The following is a 26,140-nucleotide window of genomic DNA, read 5'->3' as shown; positions in this document are numbered from 1 at the left end:
GTGTGAGAGTGAGGGGTGAGGAGGGGCAGAGGAAGAGGGAGAGAGAGGATCTTAAGCAGACTCCACGCCCAGCACAGAGACTGACGTGGGGCTCGATCTCATGACCCTGAGATCATGACCTGAACCGAAATCAAGAACCAGACGCTTAGCTGACTATGGCACCCAGGCACCCCTAGAAGTGTGTTGTTTAATTTCAAAGAATTTGGGAATTTTCTAGGTATATTATTGTTACTGAGTTTTATTGTTGTAGTCAGAGAAAGTATTCTATAAATTTTAATCTTTTGAAATTTGTTGAGACTTATTTTATAGCCCAGCATATCATCTCTCTCTGTCAAATAAATAAATATAATCTTTAGAAAAAAAAATAGAAATGCTAAAAGGGACACCTGGGCAGCTCAGTCAGTTAAACGGCCGACTCGATTTCGGCTCAGGTCATGATCTCAGGGTCTTGTAAGATTAAGGCCTGCGATGGGCTCCACGCTGGGTGGGGAGCCTGCTTAAGATTCTCTCTCTCCCTCTCCTTCTGAACTGCATGCCCACCCCCCTACCCTGGCTCCCTGCCCCTCGTGCTCTCTCTCTCTTAAAAAAAAAATGCCTAAAAGATGTTCTTCAGGTAGAAGGGAAATAGTATCATATGGAAACTCAGATCTACAGAAAAGAATGAAGAGCACCAGAAATGGTAAATATGTGGGTGCATATAAATAACTATCTTTTTCATCTCTTAATTTCCTTAAAACAAAGTCAACAGTTTAAAAATTTTTATTTAAATTCCAGTTAGTTAACTTACAGTGCAATATTGGTTTCAGGAGTAGAATTCAGTGATTCATCACTTACATACAACACCTAGTGTGCAACACAAATGCCCTCCTCAATACCCATCACCCATCTAGCCCATCCCCTACGCACTTCCCTCCATCAACCCTCAGTTCTTTATCTTGAAGAGTCTCTTATGGTTTGCTTCCCTCTCTCTCCCCCTCCCCATATGTTCATCTGTCATTTGCAATGATGTGGATGGAGCTAGAATGTATTATGCTAAGCAAAATACATCAGAGAAAAACAATACCATATGATTTTACTCATATGTGAAATTTAAGTAATAACGTTTCTAGATGGAGTTGGTAATGTAGACAGCGGTAGAAAATAAATTGGGACACTAGTAAAAGGATAGGGTAGGGAGCAGGGAGTAAAAATTATACTATTGTAAGGTTCTTACATTCGTGCAATATGAGATAGGAAGTGGGAAAGGTCAGGTATGAAGTGTGAAGTGGCATGATATTACTTAAAAGTATCGAATCATTAGGGAGGCATAATATTACCCTGGAAAAATCACTAAATAGGGGCCTGGGTGGCTCAGTCGTTAAGCCTTCTGCTCAGGTCGTGATCCCAGGGTCCTGGGATTGAGCCCCGCATCGGGCTCCCTGCTCTTTGGGAAGCCTGCTTCTCCCTCTCCCACTCCCTCTGTTTCTGTTCCCTCTCTCACCGTGTCTCTCTCTGTCAAATAAATAAATAAAATCTTTAAAAAAATCACTAATAATAGCAAAGAATATAATTTAAAATATATAATATTTTAAATATACAAATACTTAAGTTTTGTAAAAGGAAGCAGAAAATGAGCAATAGAGAAATTAAAAATAAAAGAGACAATTAGAAGACAAATGATAGTATGATGGACTTTAAACCAACCATATGAATAATGACATTAAATGTAAAGTCCTAAGCACTCCAAAAAGTTCTTGAAGACAAAGGGTATTACCAGAGAGAGAGAACTGGATATCTCCTCCTTAAAAGATTTAATTAATCAAAAAGACATCAAAGTTCTAAATGTGAATGCACCTGAAACAGCTTCAAAATATATAAAGAAAAAAATGGATAGAAATGAGAAAGAAATAGCAGGTACAAAAATCATAGTAGGAGATTTAACACTCCTCTCAATAATTGATAGAACAGGAGAGAGGAAAAGGAAATAAAGATATAGATCTACATAACACTATCAACTGTATGTACATTTACAGAACGTCATACCCACCAACTGCAAAATGCATTTTCCTTTCAAGAGTACATGGAACATTCTCCAAGATAGATGATATGCTGGGCTATAAAATAAGTCTCAACAAATTTCAAAGGATTAAAATTTATAGAATATTTTCTCTGACTACAACAATAAAACTCAGTAACAATAATATACCTAGAAAACTCCCAAATTCTTTGAAATTAAACAACACACTTCTAGGGGTGCCTGGGTGCCATAGTCAGCTAAGCGTCTGGTTCTTGATTTCGGCTCAGGTCATGATCTCAGGGTCATGAGATCGAGCCCCACGTCAGGCTCTGTGCTGGGCGTGGAGTCTGCTTAAGATCCTCTCTCTCCCTCTTCCTCTGCCCCTCCTCACTCCCTGCTCTCACACTCTCTAAAAAATAAATAAAATAAAATAAAATAAAATAAAATAAAATAAAAACCACACTTCTAAATAACTCATGCATCCAAGAAACCACAGGGTAAATTAGAAAATATTTTGAACTGAAAAATAATGGAAAAAAAAGTTATCAAAATCTGTGGGATGGGGCGCCTGGTGGCTCAGTGGGTTAAGCTTCTGTCTTCGGCTCAGGTCATGATCCCAGGGTCCTGGGATCGAGTCCCATATCGGGCTCCTTGCTCAGCGGGGAGCCTGCTTCTCCCTCTGCCTGCCACTCCCCCTCTCGTGCTCACTCTCTGTCAAATAAATAAATAAAATCTTAAAAAAAAAAATCTGTGGGATGTAGCTTAAGCAGTATATCCCCAGAATGCAAAGGTGACTCAACATTCAAAAATCAGTGTAATTCATGACGTTAACAGAATGAGGAAAAGTTTAAGATCATCACAATAGATAAAGAGAAAGCACTTGATAAAATTCAACTCTGTTCATGGTAACACTCAGCAAACTAGGAATAGAAGGGAACTTTCACAGTTTGATGAAGGGCATCTATTAAAACCTATAGCTAATTATATACTTAATGGTGAAATATTGAACACTTTCAAAGATCAGTCACAAGGCAACAATGTCCACTTTCACTGCTTCTATTCAATATTGCACCAGAGACCCATATCAGTGCAATAAGAAAAAGAAATAAAAGCCTTTAAAATTGGAAAAGACAAAGTAATACTGTCTCTGCTGACATATAATATGATTTTCTACCTAGAGAATCCTAAGGAATCTACAACAACAAAAACAAACCCTACAAAACTGCTAGAATAAATAAGTGAATTTAATTTAGCAGGGTCGGGGCACGTGGGTGGCTCAGTCGGTTAAGCGTCTGCCTTTGGCTCAGGTCATGATCCCGGGGTCCTGGGATCGAGCCCCGTGTAGGGCTTCCCTGTTCAGTGGAGAGTCTGCTCTTCTCCCTCTGCCTCTCCCCTCCACTTGTGGGCTCTCTCTCTTTCTCTCTCTTTCTCAAATAAATAAAATCTTAAAAAAAAAATTTAGCAGGGTCATAGGATACATAGTCAATCTATTGAAATTGTTAGTATTTCTATATCCTAGTAATGAGCAAAAATTTTAAATATAGTTAAAATATCTGAAAGCTTAAAATATTTAGGAATAAACTTAATTAGAGATGTACACTGAAAATTACTAAATATTGCTGAGATAAAGGAAACTTAAATTAATGGAGAGATATACCATGTTCATGGGTCAGAGGAGTCAATATCATTAAGGTGCTCATTCTTCCCAAATTGATCTATTGATTCAATGCAATGCCAATCTAAATCTGAGCAGACTTTTTTTTTTTTTTTGTAGAAAATGACAGGATTGATAAACTCGTTCTGAGACTTACGGAAATGCAAAAGGCCTAGAAGAGCCAAAACGACTTTGAAAAAGGAGAACAAAGTAGAAGGGCTTACACTAGTTATTTCAAGGCTTCCTATACAGCTATAGTAATCAAGAGAGTAGGGTATTGGTATAAGGACATGGATACAAACAGACTAATGGAACAAAATAGAGAATCTGATATATGAACATATGTGGTCAATTGGTTTTCAACAATTGTGCCAAGATAATTCAAAAGGGGAAAGGATAGTCCTTTCAAGGAATGGAGTTGAAACAACTACACATCTGTGTGGGCGAAAGGGAACCGTAAATCCTACCCCATGACATACACAAAAATTAATTATAAATCAATTCAAGACCTAAATGTAAAAGCTAAAACTATAAAACTTTACAAAAAAATGTTAGAGAAAAATCTGTGTGACCTTGGTTAGATGAAATGATTTCTTAAATAGGACACAAAAATTTGGATTTTAGGAAAATTAAAAACCAATGCCCTTCAAAAGACACTGTTAAGAAAATGAAAAAATGGGCCATACACAAAAATATGATACACATATCTGACAAAGGACATGCCCAGAATACATAAAAAAAACTCTTACAACTCAATAAGAAAACAAACTCCATTTTTTAAAAAATGGATAAAAGAATAGATACTTCACAAAGGTAAGATTTGTGAGTGGCCAATAGCACATGTAGCAGTATTATTCTGCAGAGTCAAAACATGGAAACAACCTAAATGCCCATCAGTGTGTCAGTGGATCTACAATTCTGGTATTTTTATACTGGAATACTACTATTCCAATAAAATGCAACACACTGATGCACACAAAACATGGGTGAATCCCAGAATCATGCTGAGTAAGAGAAGCCAGACGTGGCAAACTACATACTATATGATTCCCTTTATATGAAGCTCTAGAACAGGCAAAGCTATGGGGCTCCTGGGTGGCTCAGCATTCAACTCTTGGTTTCGGCCCAGGTCGTGGTCTCGGGGTCATGGGATCGAGCCCTGCTCAGGCTCCGGGCTCAGCTTGGCGCAGAGTCAGCTTGGGATTCTCCCTCTCCCTCCGCCCCAACCCCTGCTCGTGCTCACTCTCTAAAATAAGTAAAATCTTAAAAAAAAAAAAAAAGAAAAGAAAAAGAACAGGCAAAGCTAACCGATAGTGATAGAAATCAGATCAGATGGAAGTTCCTGGGACAATGTGGTAGGGGGACTGACTGCAAAGGATCATGAGGGAATTTTCTGAGATGATGAAAATGTTCTAAATATCATTGGGGTAGCAGTTACATAGGTGTATACATTCGTCAAAACTCACTGAACTATACATTTAAAATGTGTACATTTTATTTTATATAAATCATATCTTAACATTGACTTTACAGAAAAGCACATGTGCTAACTCCTCCCTCTGCGTGTGATGATTGCACTTTCCCCCTCTTGTGGTCAGATCAGGTTTCCATCCATCTCAGCTTCCAAACCTTCCTACCGTTAAGGAATAATTGGTCACAGAAGTGGGATTTGCGGGGAGAAGAAAGAAGAAATTATGTGTAGAGAGAGTGTGGGGGAGAGAGATCAATTTACTCAGACATGACCGAGTCCCAACGCATCAGGTGTACAAAATTCCTTTAGAACCCTGTGTGTGCCAGAAGTAAAGCCAGTGATGCAGGGACAGGAAGAAGAGAGTGACACTGTCATGTGCACCCCTGCATGTCCTCACTGTTGGTCTTCATGTCCCACAGACCCAGAGAAGAGCTGCCAGCCAGTGTTGGAGACTCTGCGCCAGGCCATAGATGGCACGGTGTACGCCCACAGCACCTTGGAATTGCAGACGCTGCAGCCTGTGGTCAACTTCCTGGCCACGGCCACAGTACCAGGCTTCTGTGAGCGCCCACTGTGCCCACGCCTCTTTCGACTCTTCACAGTGCTGGCCCTGGGGAGCGTGACCCAGGCCATGCTGCTGAGCAGGCACACACCGAGCATCCAGGCCTGGCTTGAGCGCTTTCCCTCTGTGGAACGGGAGGGGCTTCTAGCAAAAGCCTTGGTCCGGGCCTCGGTGGAGGCCTGGGAGGCCGTGGGCAACTGCTTTCTGCCTTCCCCCCTCCACCCACATTACCGCTTCTCCCTGCACTCTGTGAGCCAACTACTGGGCAGCTTGCAGCTGCTGCCCACCAGGATGGGCTCCCGGGGCTTTCTGGACTGTCCCAGCCATCAGGAGCACTTGCGCCGGGTGTCAGGCTTGCGTGGCACCCGCCTGACGATTATGGTGGCCATGCGCAACATGGTGCGTCTCTGGTTGCACGAGGCCCAGAGAACCTTTTGTGACCGGCTGGACAGCCCTAGGGAACGCTCTTACTGTGCCAAGCTGCTCCTAGAAATAGCTCAGAGTGTGTTCTGCTGTGGGCCAGCACCCCAGAATGGGGCCAAGGGCTCTGAGGAGGAGGAGGAGGAGGAGGAGGAGGAGGAGGAGGAGGAGAAGGAGAGGGTGCCTGAAGTGGAATCCGAAGGGGAGCTGGCCCAGTGGGAGGACTTAAGCAACAGCGACAGTGAGACAGAGGAGGAGGAGGACCCTTATGGCCTGCGGGTCACCACCAGCTCACCCTCCTGTGATTCGGGTCTAGCACCTTCCATAGCACCAGTAAGGAGGGAGACCATAGAAAGCCTAAGTCCGAAGATAAGCCAGGAGGAGGGCACAAAGGCTTCTGGCTACAGACTCCAGTTAAACAGAAGCAAGAATAGGTGGCAGAAAACCTCCCGGATGGACATGGCCTCACCCCTTCTGCTACCAGTGCTACTACTCCGCCCCCAGGAAAAGCCCTCAGACCTGGTCTTCAGTCAGGAGCTGATACTGGGGTCCAACTCTGAGAGCCCCAGCTTGTACCTGGAACGGCAGTGGGAGAGCCTGGAGGAGCAGCTGTCCACTGCAGCTGCTCAGTTGAAGCTGAGCGCCCACCTTGCCCGGTGCCACTCCATGGCCAAGCACGTGGCCCGCCTGGTCCGGGTGCTGGCCAGGCCCCGGCAGCATGGCCTGTTGTTCTCAAGGGCTCTGGGTACTGGGCGCCGTACAGCCATCACTCTGGCAGCTAGCATCTGCCAGGCCCGCCTCTTCCATCTGCCGTCTGGCGCAGAGGACGCCGTCCTCCAGTGCCTACGGGAGGCCAGTTGGCATGCTGGCGTGTTAGGCCAGCCGGTGGCCCTGCTGGTGCCCAAGGGTGTGGATCTTACCACCCTTCATCGTCTGCTGGCCCTGGCAACCTTGGGCAGTTTCCCTGACCAGTATACAGAGGCAGATCTGGACAGCATTGAAGAACATCTCCCCAGGGAGAACCTTAGTGTCAAGCAGAACAGCAAGAAGGAAACGCTGTTGCAGAGGTAAGGCCAAGAATCCCATGGGAGGGGCTGCTCTGCTCTCGCTCTACACTGGCCAAAAGGCCAAAAAGAAATCTAAGAGCTGCTGTGAGGGCTCAGAAGATGAGGGCTAAGGGGTCAGGTTTGGGACTGGGGCCTAGATGGGCAAACAGGGATAAAGGGGAGGATGGTATCTGAGCCCCTGGCCCGCAGGTTCTATCAGCAAGTCTGCAACCACCTGCATATGTTCATCCTGCTTGGAGATGACCAGACCCACAGACAGCTGCCCTCCACCCTTTTCCTGAGGCTTCTTCAACTGGCCGTTGCTAGCATTGACCGTTATGAACCCTGGGACCAAGACTCCCTGATCAGTGTGGTCCGGTACTACCTGGAAAGCGCTCAGAATCTATCCATTGATGATGGTGAGCCCTTTCTACCTGTTCTCACTACTCCTCTCAACCAGGTGTTAGTGAGGACTCAGGTCAGTCTCTCTCTCTCTCTATATATATATATCTCTCTCCCTAGAACCTAGTGATCCCCTTCACCTTTTCTGCCTTCCTTCCTGAATCAGAAGAGGGTCCTTTTCTTTCCCATTCTCCAATAAACTCACAAGCTAAATTCATGCCCATTTCAGACTCCTTGAAGTGCCCAGACCTCCAGGCATCAATTCCCAGGGTGGCCAAAGCCATGGCTCTCATTCACCTTTCGGCTGTCAGCTACTATGGACACCTATGCCCTGAGTTACCACTTGTCACCCCCAAGACTTTCCTAGACTTTCTGGACGCCTTCATGCTGCTGCAGCAACAGATGACTCTGCAGATTAAGAAAAAGTTCCAGCGGTGAGTGCTCCCATTTCCTGCACTGTACCTCCTTCTGCTTCCTTGGGCCCACTTTATTGGTACATCGTATCTCCAGGATCCAGAAAGCCTTAGAAAATTTGAGAATGCTGATCGAGAAGCACAATGCCTACACCAACTTTGTCTCCAACTTGGAACAGCTGCTGAAAGGCTCCCGCAAGGTAAAGGGGGAGAAGATTATGAGGTATGCACAGTAGGGCAAAGCAGGAGCCCCCAGGGGGCTTTGGAGGAACCAACCAGAGTGAACCTTAGCTCTTATCTCCCGAGAGTACCCCTTTCCCCAGGGGATCTCTTTAATCCCTGCTGCCTCCTCCTCTAGAGTTCAGGCTCAAAGTTCCCCATGGCACAGCTGAGACCAGGCTGATTCTTCTAAACACAGGAAACCCCAGTGTCTGCTTCTGCTGTCCTTAGTATGTACTTTGACTATGGGAAGTCCAGTATACTGTCCAAGATCTGAATAGATTCCCATCAGGGATGAGGCAGAGATTACATTCTCACGGTTACCTCTACTCTTACCCCTTCTTCTGGATTCTCTATCCTGGCTCATTGGCACACCTCTTATGGCCATCCTCCTTTCCCACACAGCTTTGTCCCTGTACCCTCTTCCTTCCACAAAAGCACCAACTACACAAGGCTCACATGCACACTGGGGAAATGTGGATGGGTGATGGCAGCAGAGCAATTTACATTTTTAGACCAGAACCAGAAAGAGATTGGAATGGTACACTAGACCTCACTGTCCTGAACTTCTTTAGTCACCCTCCTCTACAGGGTATCTCCCAGTCACCAGCTCTTCTCCTCACCTCTCCCGGTGCCCACTCCACAGTGTTATTCAGTGCTCCATCTTTCCTTTAGAGCTCGTCCAATATAATTCTCATGTAACAAGAGAGAATTTTTCTAGTCCAAATCTAAATCCCATTTTGTTTTTAATAAGAGGAATTCTGAAATAGCTTTTTTTTTTCTTCCTGCTACACAAGGCTTTGGTGAAGGTTCAGGGATAACTTCAGAGAAGTAAACTAGTGGTCAACCCACACACAGACAAATGCTTCCCCTCTACTGGGCTCTCAGGCCATAAGCTCCCAATGCCTAGCCTGTCTCTTTTGATGGGTGCCTCAGGGCCATCACCCAGTGCTGCACAACTCTAGTAGGAGTATGTATTCCATTGTATCTACATGCATGGTTGTCATTGTGTTCTCTGTAAACGATGCTCCCTAGAGTTCTCACAGTACTGGTGCCCTCCTACCATCCACCACCAAGGATCACTAGCTTAGATGAAACCTCAAGACTCATTGAGATTAAAAAAAAAAAAAGTTCACAGAGGGACAGGAATGGCCTCCCCCATGTTTTCCAAATTCCAGTTTCTTGTCTTGGGTCCTACCATTTCCCAAGATTATTAATACCAGGAATTATTAATCTGGTTTAAAGGTGCTATTATTCTTTGATCCCTGGGTCAGTTATATCAAAGGACAACATAAGAAGCCCAAAATCTGGATAAGAGATGTTCATAGTGGAGGCGCCTGGTTGGCTCAGTCTGAAGAGCATGCGACTCTTGATCTCAGGGTTGTGAGTTCAAGCCCTGTGTTGGGTGTAGAGATTACTTAAAAATAAAGTCTTAAGAAAAGAGAGAGCGAGAGAGAGAGAGATGTTCATAGTGTCAGAGGCATTCAGTGTCAGATCCCTTGGCCATTCATTCAACAACCATAATAGTGTGTACTTCTTTCAGAGTTCCCCACCCCAGGAAATGGCATCACCATCCACTTAGTTAAGCCAAATCCCAGGAGTCATTCTGGAGCCCTTCGTCTCTATTCTCTCTCATATTCAGCTGGTTCATTATTCATTACTGTACTCTACAAAAATTAATTGAACTCCACTCTTCTTGTCCACCCACTTATTAATACTTATGTCCGTGTCTACATCTATGTCTACATCTAGATCTAGGTCAATAGAATCCTTGCTACAACTTTTTGAGGTGGCTATCCTTTTTCCATTTTACAGATGAGAAAACTAAGATCCAGAGAGGTTAGGATGAGGATTAAATGAGATCGCATATGGACAGCATTTGAATGTCCTGGCACATAGTAAGAGCTCAATAAATGATAGCTCCTCCTAATAAGAAAGATAAGGTACCGTCCTTGCCTTCATGGTGCCTAGTTTACTGGAACATATAGACTCATCCAGGCAATTACAAGACAGTGTGTTATGACAGAGAAAGTCCATGGTGCTCTGAAGTATCAAGACTTTTCTAGAGAAAGCAAAGTGCCACAATGAGTTATGTGTAGAACATGGCAAGCACTGAAAAACATTCCTTAAATATGGAAACAAATGAATGAAGTGCACAATGTTGATACCTGGAGGTTAGCTAAGCTCTGGGTGGGGAGGATGTCACAGGCTGAAGGAAAAGCATGGGCAGATGCCCAGAGGTGAGAGAATGCATGCCACGTTGGAGGAGCTGAAAGTCAGGAATGGCTGGAGAGTGGGGTGCTGGGGGAGGAGAGACATGAGGTTGGAAAGTGGAGTCGAGGCCTCCTGGGCACAGAGGCCTCATAAACCACCTGGAGAGTGGGGAGTGTTTGGGAATGTGAGGATGATGGTCTTTGGCTGCAGCAAGGAGAGCGGAGTAGAGCAGAAACTGAGACAGCAGTGAGGAAGCACGGGCCCAGGCAGGGGAGCACACAGGACAGACAGGTAGGAGGCAGACCTGAACAGCCTTAAAGACGGGCTGGGGTCAGGGGAATAGAAGAGATGGAGTCAGGGGAACAATGAGGTTTTCTTCCTTAGGAAACTTGGGTGTGTTTTGCCACAGTTCTCTGAGAAAAAGCACAGGTGAGGAGGCAAATAAGATTTCAAGAGACCTGATGGGGCGTAGCCAAGACATTGTTCCTTTGGGGACATGTGGAGTCTGAGGAGCATGCAAGGCATCCAAGAGGAGACTGCCACTAGGCAGATGGATATGTGGATGTGGGGCTCAGGAAAAAATCGGGCTTGAGACAGCGATTTGAGAGTTGTTAAAATAGAAGTGGTAATCAAAGCCATGAGATTAGGGAGGACACACAGAAGTGTAGAATGAGAAGATACAGAGGCCCTGAAACATTGCTGAGGAATATTTAAGGGATGGTAGAGGAAGAGACTGAGAAAGAGCAACCAAAGAAGCTGAAGAAAGCCAAAGGATACCATGGGGTCATGAAAGTCAAAGGAAGACAATGCTTCAAGAGCGAGGGAACTGTCTTCTGTGACAAATGCCACTAACGGGTCAAGTAAGATGAAGAGTGTAGCATAAGCACATAGGCTTTGGAGTCAGACTGCCGGGGCCTGTGTGGCAGATCAGGAGAAGCAATCACCCACTTGGAGCTGCGTTACCAGGTGTGTGACTCACACACCAGTAAGTGACAGTTTCAGGGCTCAGTCCAGGGCTCTGGGCCTATATGGAGTTCAACTTGGTCATCCTGACTACCAAGCGAGGAGTATGCTGGAGTCCCAAGCCCACGGGGCTCCCTCTGGGGTATTCCCAACTGGCCCAGGATCTGGAGCTGCAGAGCCTGGATCTCTGTTTGCAGACCGTCAGCATACATCAGCAGCAGCTAGAGAAGGGCAAGCTGCTGTTCAGGCAGCAGCTAGGAGAGTGTCAGCAGCAGGAGAACCTCATCGGGAACCTGACCAAGCAGCGGGATGCCCTGCGGGCTCAGCATGAGGCTTTCCTGGAGCAGGTGGGCTTTCCTGCTGCCTGCCCTGCACTGGTCCTCTCTTGGGAGGGGACAGCCTTTCACAGGATGCCCAGAGGAGAGAATGGGGTGACTTGTCATGGAGTCTTTGGGGTGAGGGGCAAAGGTAATAGGATGGCTTGAGGAACTGTCCCTCATGGGAACCCCTAGGAAGAAATGATCCCTCCTGGCAGCACCTTGAAGGAAGAGGACACTCTGGGAACTCACGTCAGGGGTGCATCTCTCCTCATTTAGATGGGCAAGGCCTTCCTGGGACCTCTGAGCCAGCTGCAGGTGGCTGACTTTGAGGAGATACGGAGCTATCGAGCGCCACCAGAATCGGTGGTCCAGGTGACCGATGCACTGTGCGACCTGTTCCACTGTGAAAGAGGCTGGGCCAGTGCCAAGCAACTCTTATACACCGAGGATTTTTATCAGGTAGAAATGTGGAGCACAATGGAGGAGGAGAGTGGAGGCCTAAGGGGGGGGGGGGCACCTGGCAGAGTGAGGCGGTTGGGGCAAAGTCCAGAGCACCTATGTCTGCCCCTACCCCTCTTAACACACTTTCCCAGGAGCTGGTGTTCTTCCCCAAGGAGAAGATGACGGACTCAGAGATGATAAAGTTAACCCAAGCTCTGAAGGCTCCAGGTATGAGTGACGCAGCTCTGCGGGCAGTAAGTATACCCGCAGCAAACCTGGCCGCCTGGCTCTGGGCTGTTCTGCGCTATGGGCTGGCCCAGCGCCGAGGACTGCCCACGGGCCTACTGCTGCGGCAGATCGAGGCCACGCTGGCTCGGGAGCAGGCCCGCCTGGGCCACTGCCAGTTTCAGGCCCAGGAGACCCTAGAGCACAATTTGGATCTGGCCAAGACGCTGGAAGAGGCCCGGGCTTCGAACAACCGTATGATAGAGAAACTCAGTCAGGCTCAGTGTGGCCAATATCACAAGTGGCCCATCAAGGCTGCACTGCTCACACCCATGCACTCCTGGACTACAGAGCTCCAGGTAACCAGCCCCTCCCGGGGTTCCCCCCAAAGTTCATTTCTGCACCACTGCCCCCAACCCCTCGGCTCCTCCCTGGGCTCTCCCTGCCATGCTTTCCTGCACCCCCTGCCTCGCTCCCTCTCTGCCTGTACCCTCCTCGCTGGCCCACATGCCTTCTGCTCTCCCTTCCCATGCCAGAAGTTGAAGGGGCACTGCCTGACTGTGTTCGGAGACGCCCTCCTGTGTTCAGCTGCCATCATCTACCTGGGTCCTTTCCCGCCAGTGCGGCGCCAGGAGCTACTAGACAAGTGGCTGGCTCTGTGTAGGGGCTTTCAGGAGACCCTGGGCCCAGATGATGTGGCACAAGCCCTGAAGCAGAAGCAGAAATCTGTCGTCGTGCCACCAAAGAACCCCCTGCTCTCCGTACGCTCTCCCTTCAGCCTTCTGTCCTTGCTGAGCTCTGAATCCGAACAGTTCCAGTGGGACCGAGACCTGAAGCCCCAGGCGAAGTCAGCCCGCCTGGCAGGCCTGCTTCTGCGAAGCAACACCCACTACTCCAGTTGCCGTTGGCCTCTGGTGCTTGACCCCAGCAACCAGGCCCTCATCTGGCTGAACCCACTGCCTCTGCAAGAGACTAGATGCTTGGCCCCAGGCCCCACAGAGTACAGAGGTAAAGCCAGGGATGAGGAACATAACACTTCTCGGGTATCTGAACTGCCAACACTCTCGGCCACATGTGGTCTTCCCTTTCATAATGAAGACACTAAATTTTTGTGGCCAGGGTATCCTAGACTTCATCAGTCCATATGATATTAATCAACTAGTCACATTTACATCTTGGGGCCTACATTGCAATGATTCTGAATCTACATGGCTGACCAGTCCATGATCTTCTACTTCCCTGGTCTGCCCAGCATTCTTAGAAACTTGGCCTACAACTCAGAGCCTTCCTTACTATCCAAGTTTATCCCATGTTCAGGAATTCTGGGGAAATATTTCTATTAGCTCTGCTTGGAACAGAGACCCATCTGGGTAGAGTGTCAGAAGGAGGTGTTTTCCAGGGGAAGGAAGCAAGGGTGTTGTGTAGGGGAAGGAAAAAAGGGTGTTTATTTTCCAGAAGAAAGGGTTGGGAATTGCACTGGGGAGAATAATAGACATCTACAATGGACTAGGTATGTAATAAAGTGGTCTGTAACATGGGCTCTGTAATCAGACTGTCTGGGTCAAATATCTGTTCTTTACTAGCTGTGCAAATAGGGCAAGGTACTTAATCGCTCTAAGCCTAAATTTATTTGCCAATAAAATGAGCACCTTAATTATACCCATCTCATAAAACGTTGTATTAAGTAAGAGAATTCATTTAAAAGGGGTTTACACAGTGCCTAAAAATAATAAGTTCCCAAAAATGTTAGTATCACTACTAATGTATTACTACTACCATTATTCCACTCCATCCCTTGGCTGTCCAGCACAACCTTCCATTGTGCCCATACCCCATTACAAAAATGCCCATGACACAACTATCTCATGTGTAACTATAAGTGAATTTACCCCCCTCTAGTAAGAGACCCCTGAAGAAACCTCCAGCTGCAGCATCCAATTCTGAGTCCTCGAACTGTGAACGATGTTCACTGTTCTTGATCAGACCTAGATGTAGCTCTTTGTGATTCTATAACCTATGATAGAGTACAAGCTAAATCTCACCCTAGTAATACACCTGATAGGCAGAGTGAAGCAAAATCAAATCAAGATAACTACAGTAAACTTCCTGTTTAGAAACCAGGTAAGGGTAAGAAACACACACTTGTATGTTAATCTTCCATCATGTGCTGTGTGACGCCAAACAGGGATAGTAAGGCGAATGATTAGCATCACTTCACTGGCTATAGAGTGAGTTCTTGGACAGCCACTTTGGCTGTCCTGGGTTCTGATGAACAGTATAATTTTCCTTGTCCATTGTCCCCACGGCTATCTATGAAAGGAACATTGGGCAAGAGTCCCCTGTTTGTAGCTGTTCTGCCTTACATATCCACTTCGTATTAGAATGGGATGGGGGCTTAGGATTTGCCTTAAAATTAAGCAAACACTGATCACTTGTTACCAGACAGGGGATTTTCTAGCTAATTCCTTTAAATCTCTCATCGTTTCCCTGCAGATTTCATTTGTAAGGACTCTATTAGCTATTAATCAATGCCAGAAATCTTGGTATATTCTCATTCTTGAATTTAAACCCCATTTTTTTTTTGTCTTCTCTCTTAACATTGGTTTTGGGGCTCTAGCAATCCCACTAAGGCTTAATGTAATTGTCATCCATCTAAACCTTGGCCTTCACCTCAGAGCTGTAGTAATAAAATAGTCTGAGTAGTGAGGTTAGGCTAATTGCCCATGGAATGTAGCCCCTATTACTTGGGGCTGTATCCAAATCAAAAGCGGGAGGGAGACTATTACGTTTGTCAAGCAGGGAATGCTTAAAGAGAAGTGCTTGGGATGGACCTGGAGAATTAGACTTCCCTGATTTTCCAGGCTCTTCCAATAGCCAAATTTCCTATTCCATGCAACATTAGGTAGAAAATCATTTTTACAAATCAACAAGATGCATGAGTATCTGATCATCTGTGGTCTGAAATTGCTTGATATGAGCAGAAAGGAATTTTCTTTTTTTGGGAAGTTGTTCCTCTTATCTAAGAGAGAAGTAGCCAACGTGCCTTCTGCTAAATCCACTGAAGTTCAGTGAGCATATGGTCCAAGTCCCATGAGATAAACCAACTTCTTACCTACCACATAACATAGGAGGGAAAACAAAAATCTTCATTGCCCCTCCCCACCACTAACTCCCTGTATCAGCTAGGAATGCTATCATGATCAGTAACAAAAGCCCAACTTACCATGGCTTAAGAAATAAGGATTTATTGGGGCACCTGGATGGCTCAGTTGGTAAAGGGGTTGACTCTTGCTTGACCTCAGCTCAGGCTTGGATCTCAGGGTCGTGAGTTCAGGCCCTGCATTGGGTTCCACGCTGGGTGTGGAGCCTACTTCAAAAGAGAGAGAGAGAGAGAGACAGAGACTAGAAAGAAGGATTTATTTATCTCACACTATAAGAAGTACTGAGATAAGCAGGCACAGGGCTTCAGTATTGACTTCAAGTACCCAGATTCTTCTACCTTTCTGCTCAATGATCCTTAGATGTTGGCTTATCACATTATAGTGGGTTGAATCCTAACCCACAGAACCTATTCATAGGAACTTATTTGGAAAAAGAGTCTTGTAGGTATAACTAAGTTAAGGACCTTCAAATGAGATCACCGTAGATTATCTGGGTTGGTCCTAAATCCAATGACAATTGTCCTTATAAGAGAAAAAAGAGAAGGCATAGGTACACAGAGGGAAGGCCTCATGAAGATGCAGACAGATAGTGCTGTCAGGTAGCCACGAGCCAAGGAACTCCTGGAACCAACAGAAGCTGGAGAAGGCAAGGAAGGAGTCTCTCTTAAAGCCTCCAGAGGGAGTGCAGCTTTCTCAGCACCTTGATTTTGGACTTCTGGCCTCTAGAACTACAAGGAAATAAGTTTTTGGGTTTCTTTTTTTTTTCCAGCCACCATATTTGTGGTAATTTGTTACCATATTGGCTGCTATCCCCCCGAAGCATCATGTCAGAGTTGCTGCTTGCCATTTCTGTCCCTTTTATCAGGAAAACAAAAGATCGTCCAGAAGTCTGAATAGCCAAATGTGGTAGGCAGAGTTTTGGCCCCCATCACCTTTGTCCTCCATTGTTACTCCTATAACTATGTTCCATGGCAGGAAGGACTCTGCAGATGTTAATTAAGATTACTAACCAATTGACCTTAAGATAGAGATATCCTGGATTATCTGGGTGTGCCCAATGTAATCACATGTGCCCTTCAAAGAAGCAAGGAGGAAAGAAAAGACAGGAAGATTTGAAACATGAGAAGGATTCAAGAAACTGTTGCTGGCTTGAAGATGGAGTGGGCTACTGGGAAAGTGTGAGGTAGAAATGAATTCTGTCAAAAACCAGTAAGCCTGAAAGAGGACCCTAGCCCCTGATGAGAACTACAGCCCCAGTTGATGCCTGATTAGCACCGTGTAACCCCGAGCGGAGCATCCAGTCATGCTGTGCGGCGCTTCTAACTTTCTGAACTCAGACATAATAAATGGGTGTTGTTTTAAGCTGCTAAGTGGTAATTTGTGGTAATTTGTTAAGCAATAGGAAATGAATCCACTAAACTGTGGACCAGGCAACCTCCACTCGCCTACTTCTTAATGCTTAATACTTTTTAAAAAAAGATTTTATTTATTTATTTGAGAGACAGCACAAGCGGGGGGAAGAGGCAGAGGGAGAGGGAGAAGCAGACTCCCCACTGAGCAGGGAGCCTGATGCGGGGCTCGATCCCAGGACCCTGGGATCATGACCTGAGCTGAAGGCAGACGCTTAACCAACTGAGTCACCCAGGTGCCCCAGTGCCTAATACTTTAAAAAAATTCTTAAAATTCTTAAATTTCTTAATACTTAAAAAAATATATTATTTTTCTTTTCCAGTTCCTGCAGTAGAGGCGGCAAAGGAGAAGGAGACTAGGGAGGGAGCCATCAGGGTCCACCATATACCCCATGACTTGGCTAATTACAGTTTATGGCCTTTCACTTACAAGTTGCTACTTCCAGGCACTGATTTCTATATTAGCAACAATTCGTTTCATTGTGATGGAAAATTAGCTTAGGCAAAAAGAGAAATACACAGACTCTTCTAACCAGTCTGGTGAAAGGCAGAAATGGAGCTGATTTCAGGGATACCTAGAACCCCTCTCTGGAGTTCTAGAGAAACAGTAATGGCAGGTACCATTTGTGGAGTGCTTCCTGGGTCCAGCAGAGTGCTTTCTATGTTATCATTTCATGTCTTCTGCACCTTGTAACCCTGGGAGGTACTCACTAATATCAATCCCATGTTGCAGACGAGTTGCAGATAAGGAAATTGAGTCGGAAGGAGCTTAAGTGACTCCTAAGTTGTCTTCCTGTGGGCCTTCTCTCATGAGATGGAGCCCTTGGGTGAACGGTGCTCCCTAGGAGCCTGGCTCATCCTCTGAGAGGAGTTCCTCTGCATCTTTCTGCCACAGAGAAGGGCTTTGTGAGAAATCAAGAAGAAGAGGAAGACGACAGTCGTGAAGAGTGTGATAAGGCTAAGGACAAGACAAAAGAGCGGAAGACAGAGGACAGGGAAAATGAGGAGGAGGAGGGAGAAAAGGAAGAGGAGCAAGAACACGAGGAGGAGGATGAGACAGAGAGGCAGGGGTCAAGGCCAGCCTCTGAGACTGGGTCTCTGCCCCTTCCCTACCTTCGTGTACTCTCAGGCACTGACCCAGAGTTGGGTCCTCAGCTCTGGGAGGCAGCTGCCAGTGGTGAGAATGGGTCCCCATCCACCGTGTCCCCCTTCTGTGGCCCCACAAGCCTCTCACCCCCAGCCTGACCTCAGCTCCCATCCCTAAGCCAGGCACTAACTGCGTGGAAGAGCCCTGAGGGAATCCTCCCATTAGCCAGCGGGGAGCTGGTCAGAGCCAGATTTTGGGGGGGGGTGGGTGGGAGGGGCGCGGTGCTGGCATGGTGGGTAGGGTGTCCTTGTCGCCCCCTCATAGGCCTGCCCGTGCTACTGACCAACATGGAGCTGGGCCTAGCGTGCCAAGAACTGCAGTGGCTACTGCAGCGGGAGGAGCTGAGCCCTTCCCAGGTGCAGCCGGGCTTCTGTCTCTATCTGAGCACTAGTCTCCCCCTCAGTGCCTTGGAAAAAGGTGAGCCCCAGTGGGTAAGTTGCCACCACAGCTTTGTGGACACACTAGGCCTCCCGCTTCACTCAGTCTGGCCCTGAGCAGGCTCAGGACTGCGGTCGGGAGCCGTGCGCCTGGTGTACCCCAGCCACTGGCTTTGCCAAGGGGGAAGGGTTAAGCATCTCCCATGTGACCCCAAGTGCTAGGTTATGAACTGCTGAAGGGGCTGAATGTGCTGGATCTGAGCCTGAACATGGATATCCTGGAAGACCAGATGCTGCATGAAATCTTGGGCATAGAGTGTCCCGAGCTCAAGAGCCGTTGGCGGGACCTAAAGACCAGAGCCCTGGACAGCTGTGCAGCTGTGGAGGCTGCTGAGGTGCCTGGGGGTCCTGGCTATGGGTGGGGGTGAGCTTTGGAGGGGCCCGGGTGTGGGGGCAGAGGTGGGTGTGGATGGCTGAGGACTATGGGAAAGGATCAGACCCACGGAATGGGTGGCTGTTTGCAGGAGCGGCTGCTGCTGATGCTACTCCAGAACCCAAAACATCAGAAACCAGCTAAATTCCTACGGGACATGGTGAGGGCGCAGGCAGAGCTATGTCAGCTGCGTGCTCACTGCGAGGATCTAGAAGAGCTGAGACTGCAGGAGGCGGCATTGTGGGCGCCCTATAGGCGTGTGGTCTGGCACGCGATGGCCATAATAAAGGCCCTTAGCCCGCTGCAGAACCTGCTGCCCCTTTTCCGCATGAGCCCCGACAACTGGCTAGCGGCCACCAAGCGGGCTCTGAACAGCGTGAAGCAGCGTGAGATTCATCAGGGGGGGGACCTGCCCAGCCATCTGCTGCATCTGAGAACACAGCTGACCCGCCAGCTACTGGGCAGCACCGTGGCTGCCCTGGGCCCGACCCAAGTACCATTGGTGGGAGCCTTGGGTGCTTTGGCGCTGCTGCGAGTGGCAAGGAAAGCACCAGAGCTGGAGAGGCTAGCCTTTGTGCCTGGCCTGGCAGCCTCCCCTAGCACGGGCTACAGCAAGCCAGGGGTGGCCCGGCCAGCCTGGCTGGGGCTGAGAGCCTGGCATGAATGTGGCCTGTTGGAGATGCTGCCCCCATTTCCGGGGCTGTGTGCATCCCTGGCAGGCCAGTCCAGTGTTTGGCAGGCTTACCTGTCACTGTCATCCACAGTGCTGGGTCCTGCACCTGGGCCTGGGCCTGGGCCCGATCCACTCAGCCTCCTCCAGAAGCTGATTCTGTGGCGTGTGCTGCGACCTGAGTGCCTGGCAGGCGCCCTGGCAGACTTTACCACCAGCCTCCTGGGCCGGCCCCTGGACGAAAACCTGGGTGCGTCCACCATACCCTTCGAACACAGCCAGGCTACTCAGCCTGTGCTGATCTTGTTGCCACCACCTGGTCACCCCACAGCCACCATGCATCCCCTGACTGTCATCCAGAAACTGGCTGCCAAGCATGAGCAGGTATGAGCCTAGTCCCTTGGCCACAGAGACACCAGACCCCTGTGGGCCAAGATGGAGTGTGGTGGCCCCATCCCAGTATTCTTATAGATCTTTCTGGCGAACTCAGGGATTTCTGGGGTCATTTGTGGCATTCCTTTGGGTCCCTTGGGTCACCCCAGGATCACTTTGAGTTCTCTGCCACCTCTCTGTTGGTCTTCAGGGGCAGAAGCATCTGGAGGTGATCGCCCTAGGCTCTGAAGCCTGGGACCCAGTGTCAGCAGTGGTCAGCACGCTACGCCAGGCTATGCACAGAGGGCACTGGCTGGTGTTGGAGAACTGTCATCTGATGCCTCGCTGGCCAAAGGAGCTGCTACAGCCCTTGCTGGGGCTATTGGATGGAGCCAGGGGTGTGTCTGCTACCTAATCCAGTACTGGGCCTGAGCTTGATCCCCTCACCCCTGGATCTCACTCCTGACCCCAGAGCCTCAAGTCTGACCCCTAAACTTGTGTCTGACCCTTTACCCAGTGATTGATCTCAGCCCCATATCTGACCCCTAGTGGTCTCGGATCTGGAGTTAGAACCGCTTCTAGCCCAACCCGGAAGCAGGAGTGTGACGACCGTCCACAGAGATTTCCGTCTTTGGCTTATTTTGTCTGCAGAGGCTATTGCTTCCTTACCAGGTGAGGAGTCCCCGCTATAGGCTCTCAGATTGAAGGAGGAGGGCAACTGTGCTGTGCTGACCCAGCACTCTCCTTCTGCCCCAGCTGTGCTGACTCAGCACTCCATGCCTGTTTTCTGGGACCAGTCTCTGGAGCTGGGCCACGTCTTGATGGACAGCTTGGAGCTAGCCCAGCAAGAACTCTCTGTGCAACCCCCAGCAAGGATGCTGCCTCTGCTTCTCTTACATGGCCTCCTGCTACACCGGCAGCAATATGGAATGAAGCTGCAGGCACACAGGGGGCGCTGGTGAGGGACCCCCGTCCATCTTGTTCAGTCAGTCATTCAGCAAACACTGAGCATTTTCCATATCCCTGAGGAGTACGACTAATTACTGCCTGGGCAGCACCAAAGTGTGAGGGCAAGGGCAAGTCAAGAAAGGCTCCTCCAAGGACTTTGAAATCTTGCTTTGAATGGAGTCTTGGAAGCAGAGGCAGATCAGGTGGAGATGGGGCTTTTCTGCGCAGAGGGAACTAAGCTCAGCAGGAGGAAAAATATTTCAATGTGGCTAAGATGGACATGCTGGGGGTTGAGTGGGGAGAGGCGAGGCTTATGGTAAAGGGCCTATAAGACCATGGCAAGGGGCCTGATTTTATCCTGGGGATAGTGGGAAGCCACTGGAGAGTTTTAAGTAGAAGAAATGTGATCCTAATTATCTGCTGGAAAGATCACTCTGGCTGCAGTGTGGAGAATGGACCAGATGGGACAGGGCTGGAGGCAAGCAGAGCCGTTTTAGGAGGCTCTGGCAGTCTGAAGGGACAAGACCATGGTATGGGTGGTAGGGACTAGGGTAGTCCCAGCACGGATAGAAAGTAAATATGGAGTGAGGAAGAAAGAGGAGTCAAGGGTGGCTCCCAGATTTCTGCCTAGGACAACTGGGGGCTGGTATAGGAGGAAATGATGATTTCAGTTGAAAGCAAGTTGAATTTGAAGTGCTAAGTGGCAATGACTAGTGAACCATCGTGAGTCTGGAGCTTGGGAGCTTGGGCTAGAAAGACCAGAGTCCTCAGCATATAGATGGTTCTGAAAGCCTACTTCCTGCTCCCCTCCCCCAGGAGTCCAGTGACCCTGATGCAGGTCCTTCAGATCCAAGAGCAGCTGTGGGCCGGCCTTAGCAATCCCAGTGCTGCCATGCAGGAGCTAGCGGGTGAGGCCCTTCCTGTCCCCATGTGGTCATCAGCCCCCAGGACAGCCCTGAAAGGGCGGGAGTGGGAGTACTGGGATAGGGGCATGATTCCCAGCTTTGGTTTTGGTTTGGGAGGTGGTGGAAACTGCAGGGGCTAGAACTGAGGGACTCTGACCTTATTCTCAGCTTCCGTTCTCTATGGGGGTCCTGTGGGAGACAAGAAGGACAGGGAGGCCCTGATTAGCCTAACACAGGCCTGCCTGAGCCCCAACAGCCGGAGCTGGGCTCAACCACACACACCCCAGTATCTGCTGTCTACTCTGTTGCCCAGCCCAGGTAAGCTGCAGCCAGGTACCTGTGTTGGGCTGGGGCACAGTCTGTGTAATGCCCCCCTCTCAGGAATGTGAACCGCGGTACCAACAAAGGTGTAGGATGGGGCAATATTCACACAGTTATGGGATGGTGGCTTAAAGTTTCACCCCTCCCCTTCACCTCCAAGAGCTAGGGGAGCTGGATGCTTTGGAAGAGTGCAAGGCCCAGATGCACCTCTTGCCCACACCTCCTGAACCCCAGAGCTGCGGACTGAGCGCTGGCCCCCAGGCCTGGCTGTTACGACGTCAGAGCCGTGCTCTCTTGAGCGCGCTGCAGCGGAGTTTACCCACTTGGGTTTCTGCGTCTCGAGGAGGCTCCCGACGCGCTGAAAGGCGGCTGCGGCAGCGCCTCGTGCAGGCCAAGTGGAGGCTGGAGTCGCTGCAGGCTCTGCTGGCGGAGACCGCCCGCCAGGAAGAGTCTGGCGCCGGGTGGCTGGTGCTGGGACTGAGCTCGCAGCGGCCTCTGCAGGCCTTCCTCCAGACAGAGGTGCTGGAGCTGAGCCAGCTGGCGGGCGCACTGCTGCGGGACCTGGATTGCCAGTTGCAGCAGCTGCAGGGCGCGCCCCCGTGTGCCTCCCCGCGCTGTGCGGCGGTGGCCCAAGCTCTCTGGACTGGCCGCCTACCCCCGCCTTGGCGTCCCCATGCGCCTGCCGGCCCCCAGCCACCCTGGCACTGGCTGCGACAGCTGTCGCGCCGTGGGCAGCTGTTGGTTCGCTACCTGGGCGTGGACACCAAAGTACCAGAGCGCATCTTTCACCTCTCAGCCTTTCGCCACCCACGCCGCCTGCTGCTATCACTGCGTTGGGAGGCTACCTTTGCTACCACCGCCCTGAACCAGCATGCGCCTAGCTCGAATTTCTCTGGTTGCCAAGGCTCCAGCTCCAGTGGGCTCCCCCATAAACATGAGGAGCTGAACAGCAACCCTTTGCACCTCCAGGTATCTTCATGCCGCCCCTCAAATCCCTGATTACACCTTACAATTACCCCACCTTGCCTCTTGGTGATCTTGCCTCCTCAGGGGCCCCATATGCACTGATACCCCTCCACTAGGAACCCTCAGCTTCCTAGCCTTGCCTGATCAGTTTCTGGCGCCTCTAGGTGGTGAATGGTCCAAATCCTACCGTTCCAGAGATGGGGCTGCTGCTGATTGGGCTCCAGCTCCGGAATGCCGAGTGGGACCCGTTAGCAGGGGCCCTGCAGGACAGCACCTGCAGCCAGCCCAGCCCTCTGCCTCCGATCAGCGTCAGTGCCCAGGCCCGGGGCCCCAGTGACTTGCCACCCCCACCTGGCCTGGCTGTGTATTCCTGTCCTGTGTACCTGGAAGGGCCCCTAGGTATCACTAGGCTGCACAGCAGGCACATTCTGATGCACCTGCCCCTGCCCACGAAGCTCAGCCCCGCCACCTGTGACCATCGGAGGGTCCATGTGTGCAGCCCACCCTTGCTGTGAGCCCTCAAACAAAATAAAGTTGGGGTGATTCAATGAAGGATTTCTGAGATTTAGCAGTGCAGGGGGTCTGCACACGGAGAATTGCCCTGCTGAGGGGAAGACCCAGTGTGCACAACTGAGAGGGGAATGTTGGTATCCTGTGGGAGATGGGCCTGGTGTTGGTCATGCATCCCAGGGGCTTGGCAGATGGGGATGGCTAATACACAGGATCCCGAATCCTTGCCCAGCTTTCTACTGGGGTCTGAGTACTTGTGTTAAATCCACAAGAGATATATTTTTTTTTCACAAGCGATATTTTTGAAGAGATAACATTAGAACTGAAAATTATTTTTTTAAAGCTTTCGTTGTATTATCGAGAATGCCTCAATCTTTCCCTACCAGTCATCAACCTCCGCTGTGATGGATTCTCCAAGTGAGTCATATACATAAAAAACAAAAGCCAAATAAGATACAAGGTTTTATGTGCATTCAACAATTATTTTTTTTAAAGATTTATTTATTCTTTGAGAGAGAGAGAGAGAGAGAGAGTGCATGCGGGAGAGCATGCAGGCTACTGGGGGGAGGGGCAGAGGGAGAAAGACTCTCAAACAGACTCCCCACTGAGCAGGGAGCCCCAGGCTGGGCTTGATCTCATGACCCTGAGATCATGAGCTGAGCTGAAATCAAGAGTCAGACGCTTAACCAACTGAGCCCCTCAACAATTATTTATTGAGCACTCCTTTGAACCAGATGCTCTTCCTGGCACTGACGAGGTTGTTCCAGAGCAGGGAGACAGACAAGAAAAGGTCAATGTATAGGGAAGTTGAATTTGATCTGTATGTGCTATAAAGAAAATAAAGGAGGCTGATGTGTTAGAGCACGACTAGAATGGAGCAGTTAGTATCGTTTAGGTGGTCAGGCGATGCTTCCTGAATATGAGAAAGAGAGCTATTTGAAGATGTTGGAGGAGTGTTTCTGGGTAGAGCCCTCAGTAGGCGCAAAGGTCTTGAGGCAGGACAGAACACGTAGCTGGAGTATGGTGAATGAGGGACAGGGTGATTAAAAATGATGGAAAGATATAGACAGGGGTAGATCACATAGAGCCTTTTCATGATAATCACCTTGTATTTTATTTTTAAAAGCATAAGGAGGAATCTAGTGTAGAGTATTAGGTATGAGAGGACATGATGCAAAGATCACTCTGGCTGTTCTCTATGGCTGATGGGTGGAAGAAAATCCAGAGTAACAAGGAACATTTGTTTGGAGGCTTGAAGTAATTCTAGTGGGAGATGATGGAGTTTGGATAGGGTCCCAACAGCAGGGATGGAGAATTGATGGATTTAGGAAATATTTTAGAGGCAAAGCCAGCAGGACTTGCTGATGGGTTGTATGTGAAGAGTGAACAAAGAGGACAAATCTAGGATGACTCTGAGATTTTAGGCTTAAGCAACTGAGTGGATCATGGTGTCATTAACTGAGATGAGAAATTTGAGGGAGGGACTTGCTGGGGGTAGGGAATCAAGAGTTCTGCCTTGATATGTTCAGTTATTATTAGGTGTTTGCATGCTATCCCAGGACAAACTTCTCTGACAAAAGTTGGGTTAGCATGTAACTGAGCTAAAAGGCCTACATGGGCTCCTCTCCTTACCCCTAAGCACCAAAACTTACTAGGTACAACCTACGTCCCCCGCTGTATGGCTAGGTGTGAACTATGTGGTAGGAGGTAATGCAAAGGGCAGTGTATACTGAGCGCTGACACACAACCTCTTGAGCCACCCGCCTCACCAGTGAATGCGGTGTAACCGATGTCCTTTAACAAAAGGCTGAGCAGAGGGGCAAAAAGTTCTACTTTCCTCAGAAACCCTTTCCTTTTCTTTTCCATGGTCAATCAGGGACAGGGCTGTTCCTTTAGGAGAGGAGATAAGCAGATTATTAAAGAAGTCCGTTTGGATAAATGAACCATACCCTCTATCCACATATACCATCGCTACTACCTATCCTCCAGTGGAAGCAGGGAGCAACAGTGCGGTACCTGTAAAACCACCTAAAATTGGTTAGAACAGAACATTTTCTACAAATCCACACTGTTTTCTAGACTGAAATTCATTCTTTTTCTCTTTTATGTAGGATTTTCTTCTTTTATTTTTGTAATTTCAGCTTTATTGAGGTATTAAACTTTTAATCAGTTAGAGACTATAAAATAAGTACCATATGACTATCTGGCTCAAATACAATGACTGCCATGTGAAAATATTCCAGACCAGACAATTTCACTATTGTCTATCAGATAAATTAAAATCCCATTAGGAAATCAAAGTCCCAAACAATGAAAGGAAGGAAGAAGTAAGACACATGACAAAAGGGAGCAACAGGTCCCATCCTGTCCTGATGGATGGGGGTAAATGAAGTAGAGACAAGAGGGACAAGTATGACAAAATCAACCTCATCTGGGACTTGGGATGCAGCAGTAAACTGAGGTACTGTGGAGAAAATGCTTTTGCCCTTTTCCCTACTAAGATTTTAAAAGGAAACTGCTCTGCAGCATGGACCTACTGTGGCCCCAAGAGCATTAAGAGGGCAGACTGGCATGG

The 26,140-nt window shown here is 48.5% G+C and overlaps 1 protein-coding gene across 1 annotated transcript in view; it reads left to right on the top strand.

Moving 5' to 3' along the window:
* Positions 1–23,603, top strand: part of DNHD1 (dynein heavy chain domain 1) — a 95,934-nt gene extending 72,331 nt beyond the window's left edge. The window contains exons 24-41 of the mRNA XM_078057491.1: positions 5,541–7,170; positions 7,360–7,568; positions 7,781–7,985; positions 8,062–8,164; positions 11,558–11,707; positions 11,957–12,139; positions 12,274–13,359; positions 17,817–18,093; positions 18,328–18,480; positions 18,657–18,835; positions 18,965–19,927; positions 20,127–20,313; positions 20,465–20,587; positions 20,672–20,873; positions 21,680–21,771; positions 21,937–22,086; positions 22,250–23,058; positions 23,220–23,603. Of these exons, the coding sequence (XP_077913617.1) occupies positions 5,541–7,170; positions 7,360–7,568; positions 7,781–7,985; positions 8,062–8,164; positions 11,558–11,707; positions 11,957–12,139; positions 12,274–13,359; positions 17,817–18,093; positions 18,328–18,480; positions 18,657–18,835; positions 18,965–19,927; positions 20,127–20,313; positions 20,465–20,587; positions 20,672–20,873; positions 21,680–21,771; positions 21,937–22,086; positions 22,250–23,058; positions 23,220–23,570 (7,052 nt within the window). The 3' untranslated portion in view covers positions 23,571–23,603. The remainder of the gene's footprint in view (positions 1–5,540; positions 7,171–7,359; positions 7,569–7,780; positions 7,986–8,061; positions 8,165–11,557; positions 11,708–11,956; positions 12,140–12,273; positions 13,360–17,816; positions 18,094–18,327; positions 18,481–18,656; positions 18,836–18,964; positions 19,928–20,126; positions 20,314–20,464; positions 20,588–20,671; positions 20,874–21,679; positions 21,772–21,936; positions 22,087–22,249; positions 23,059–23,219) is intronic.
* Positions 23,604–26,140: the final 2,537 nt, after the last annotated feature.

This window comes from Halichoerus grypus, chromosome 11 (assembly GCF_964656455.1).
Source record: "Halichoerus grypus chromosome 11, mHalGry1.hap1.1, whole genome shotgun sequence".
Lineage (NCBI taxonomy): Eukaryota > Metazoa > Chordata > Mammalia > Carnivora > Phocidae > Halichoerus > Halichoerus grypus.
Note: the sequence above shows the minus strand (reverse complement) of the source record. Positions and strands in the feature narration are given on the sequence as shown.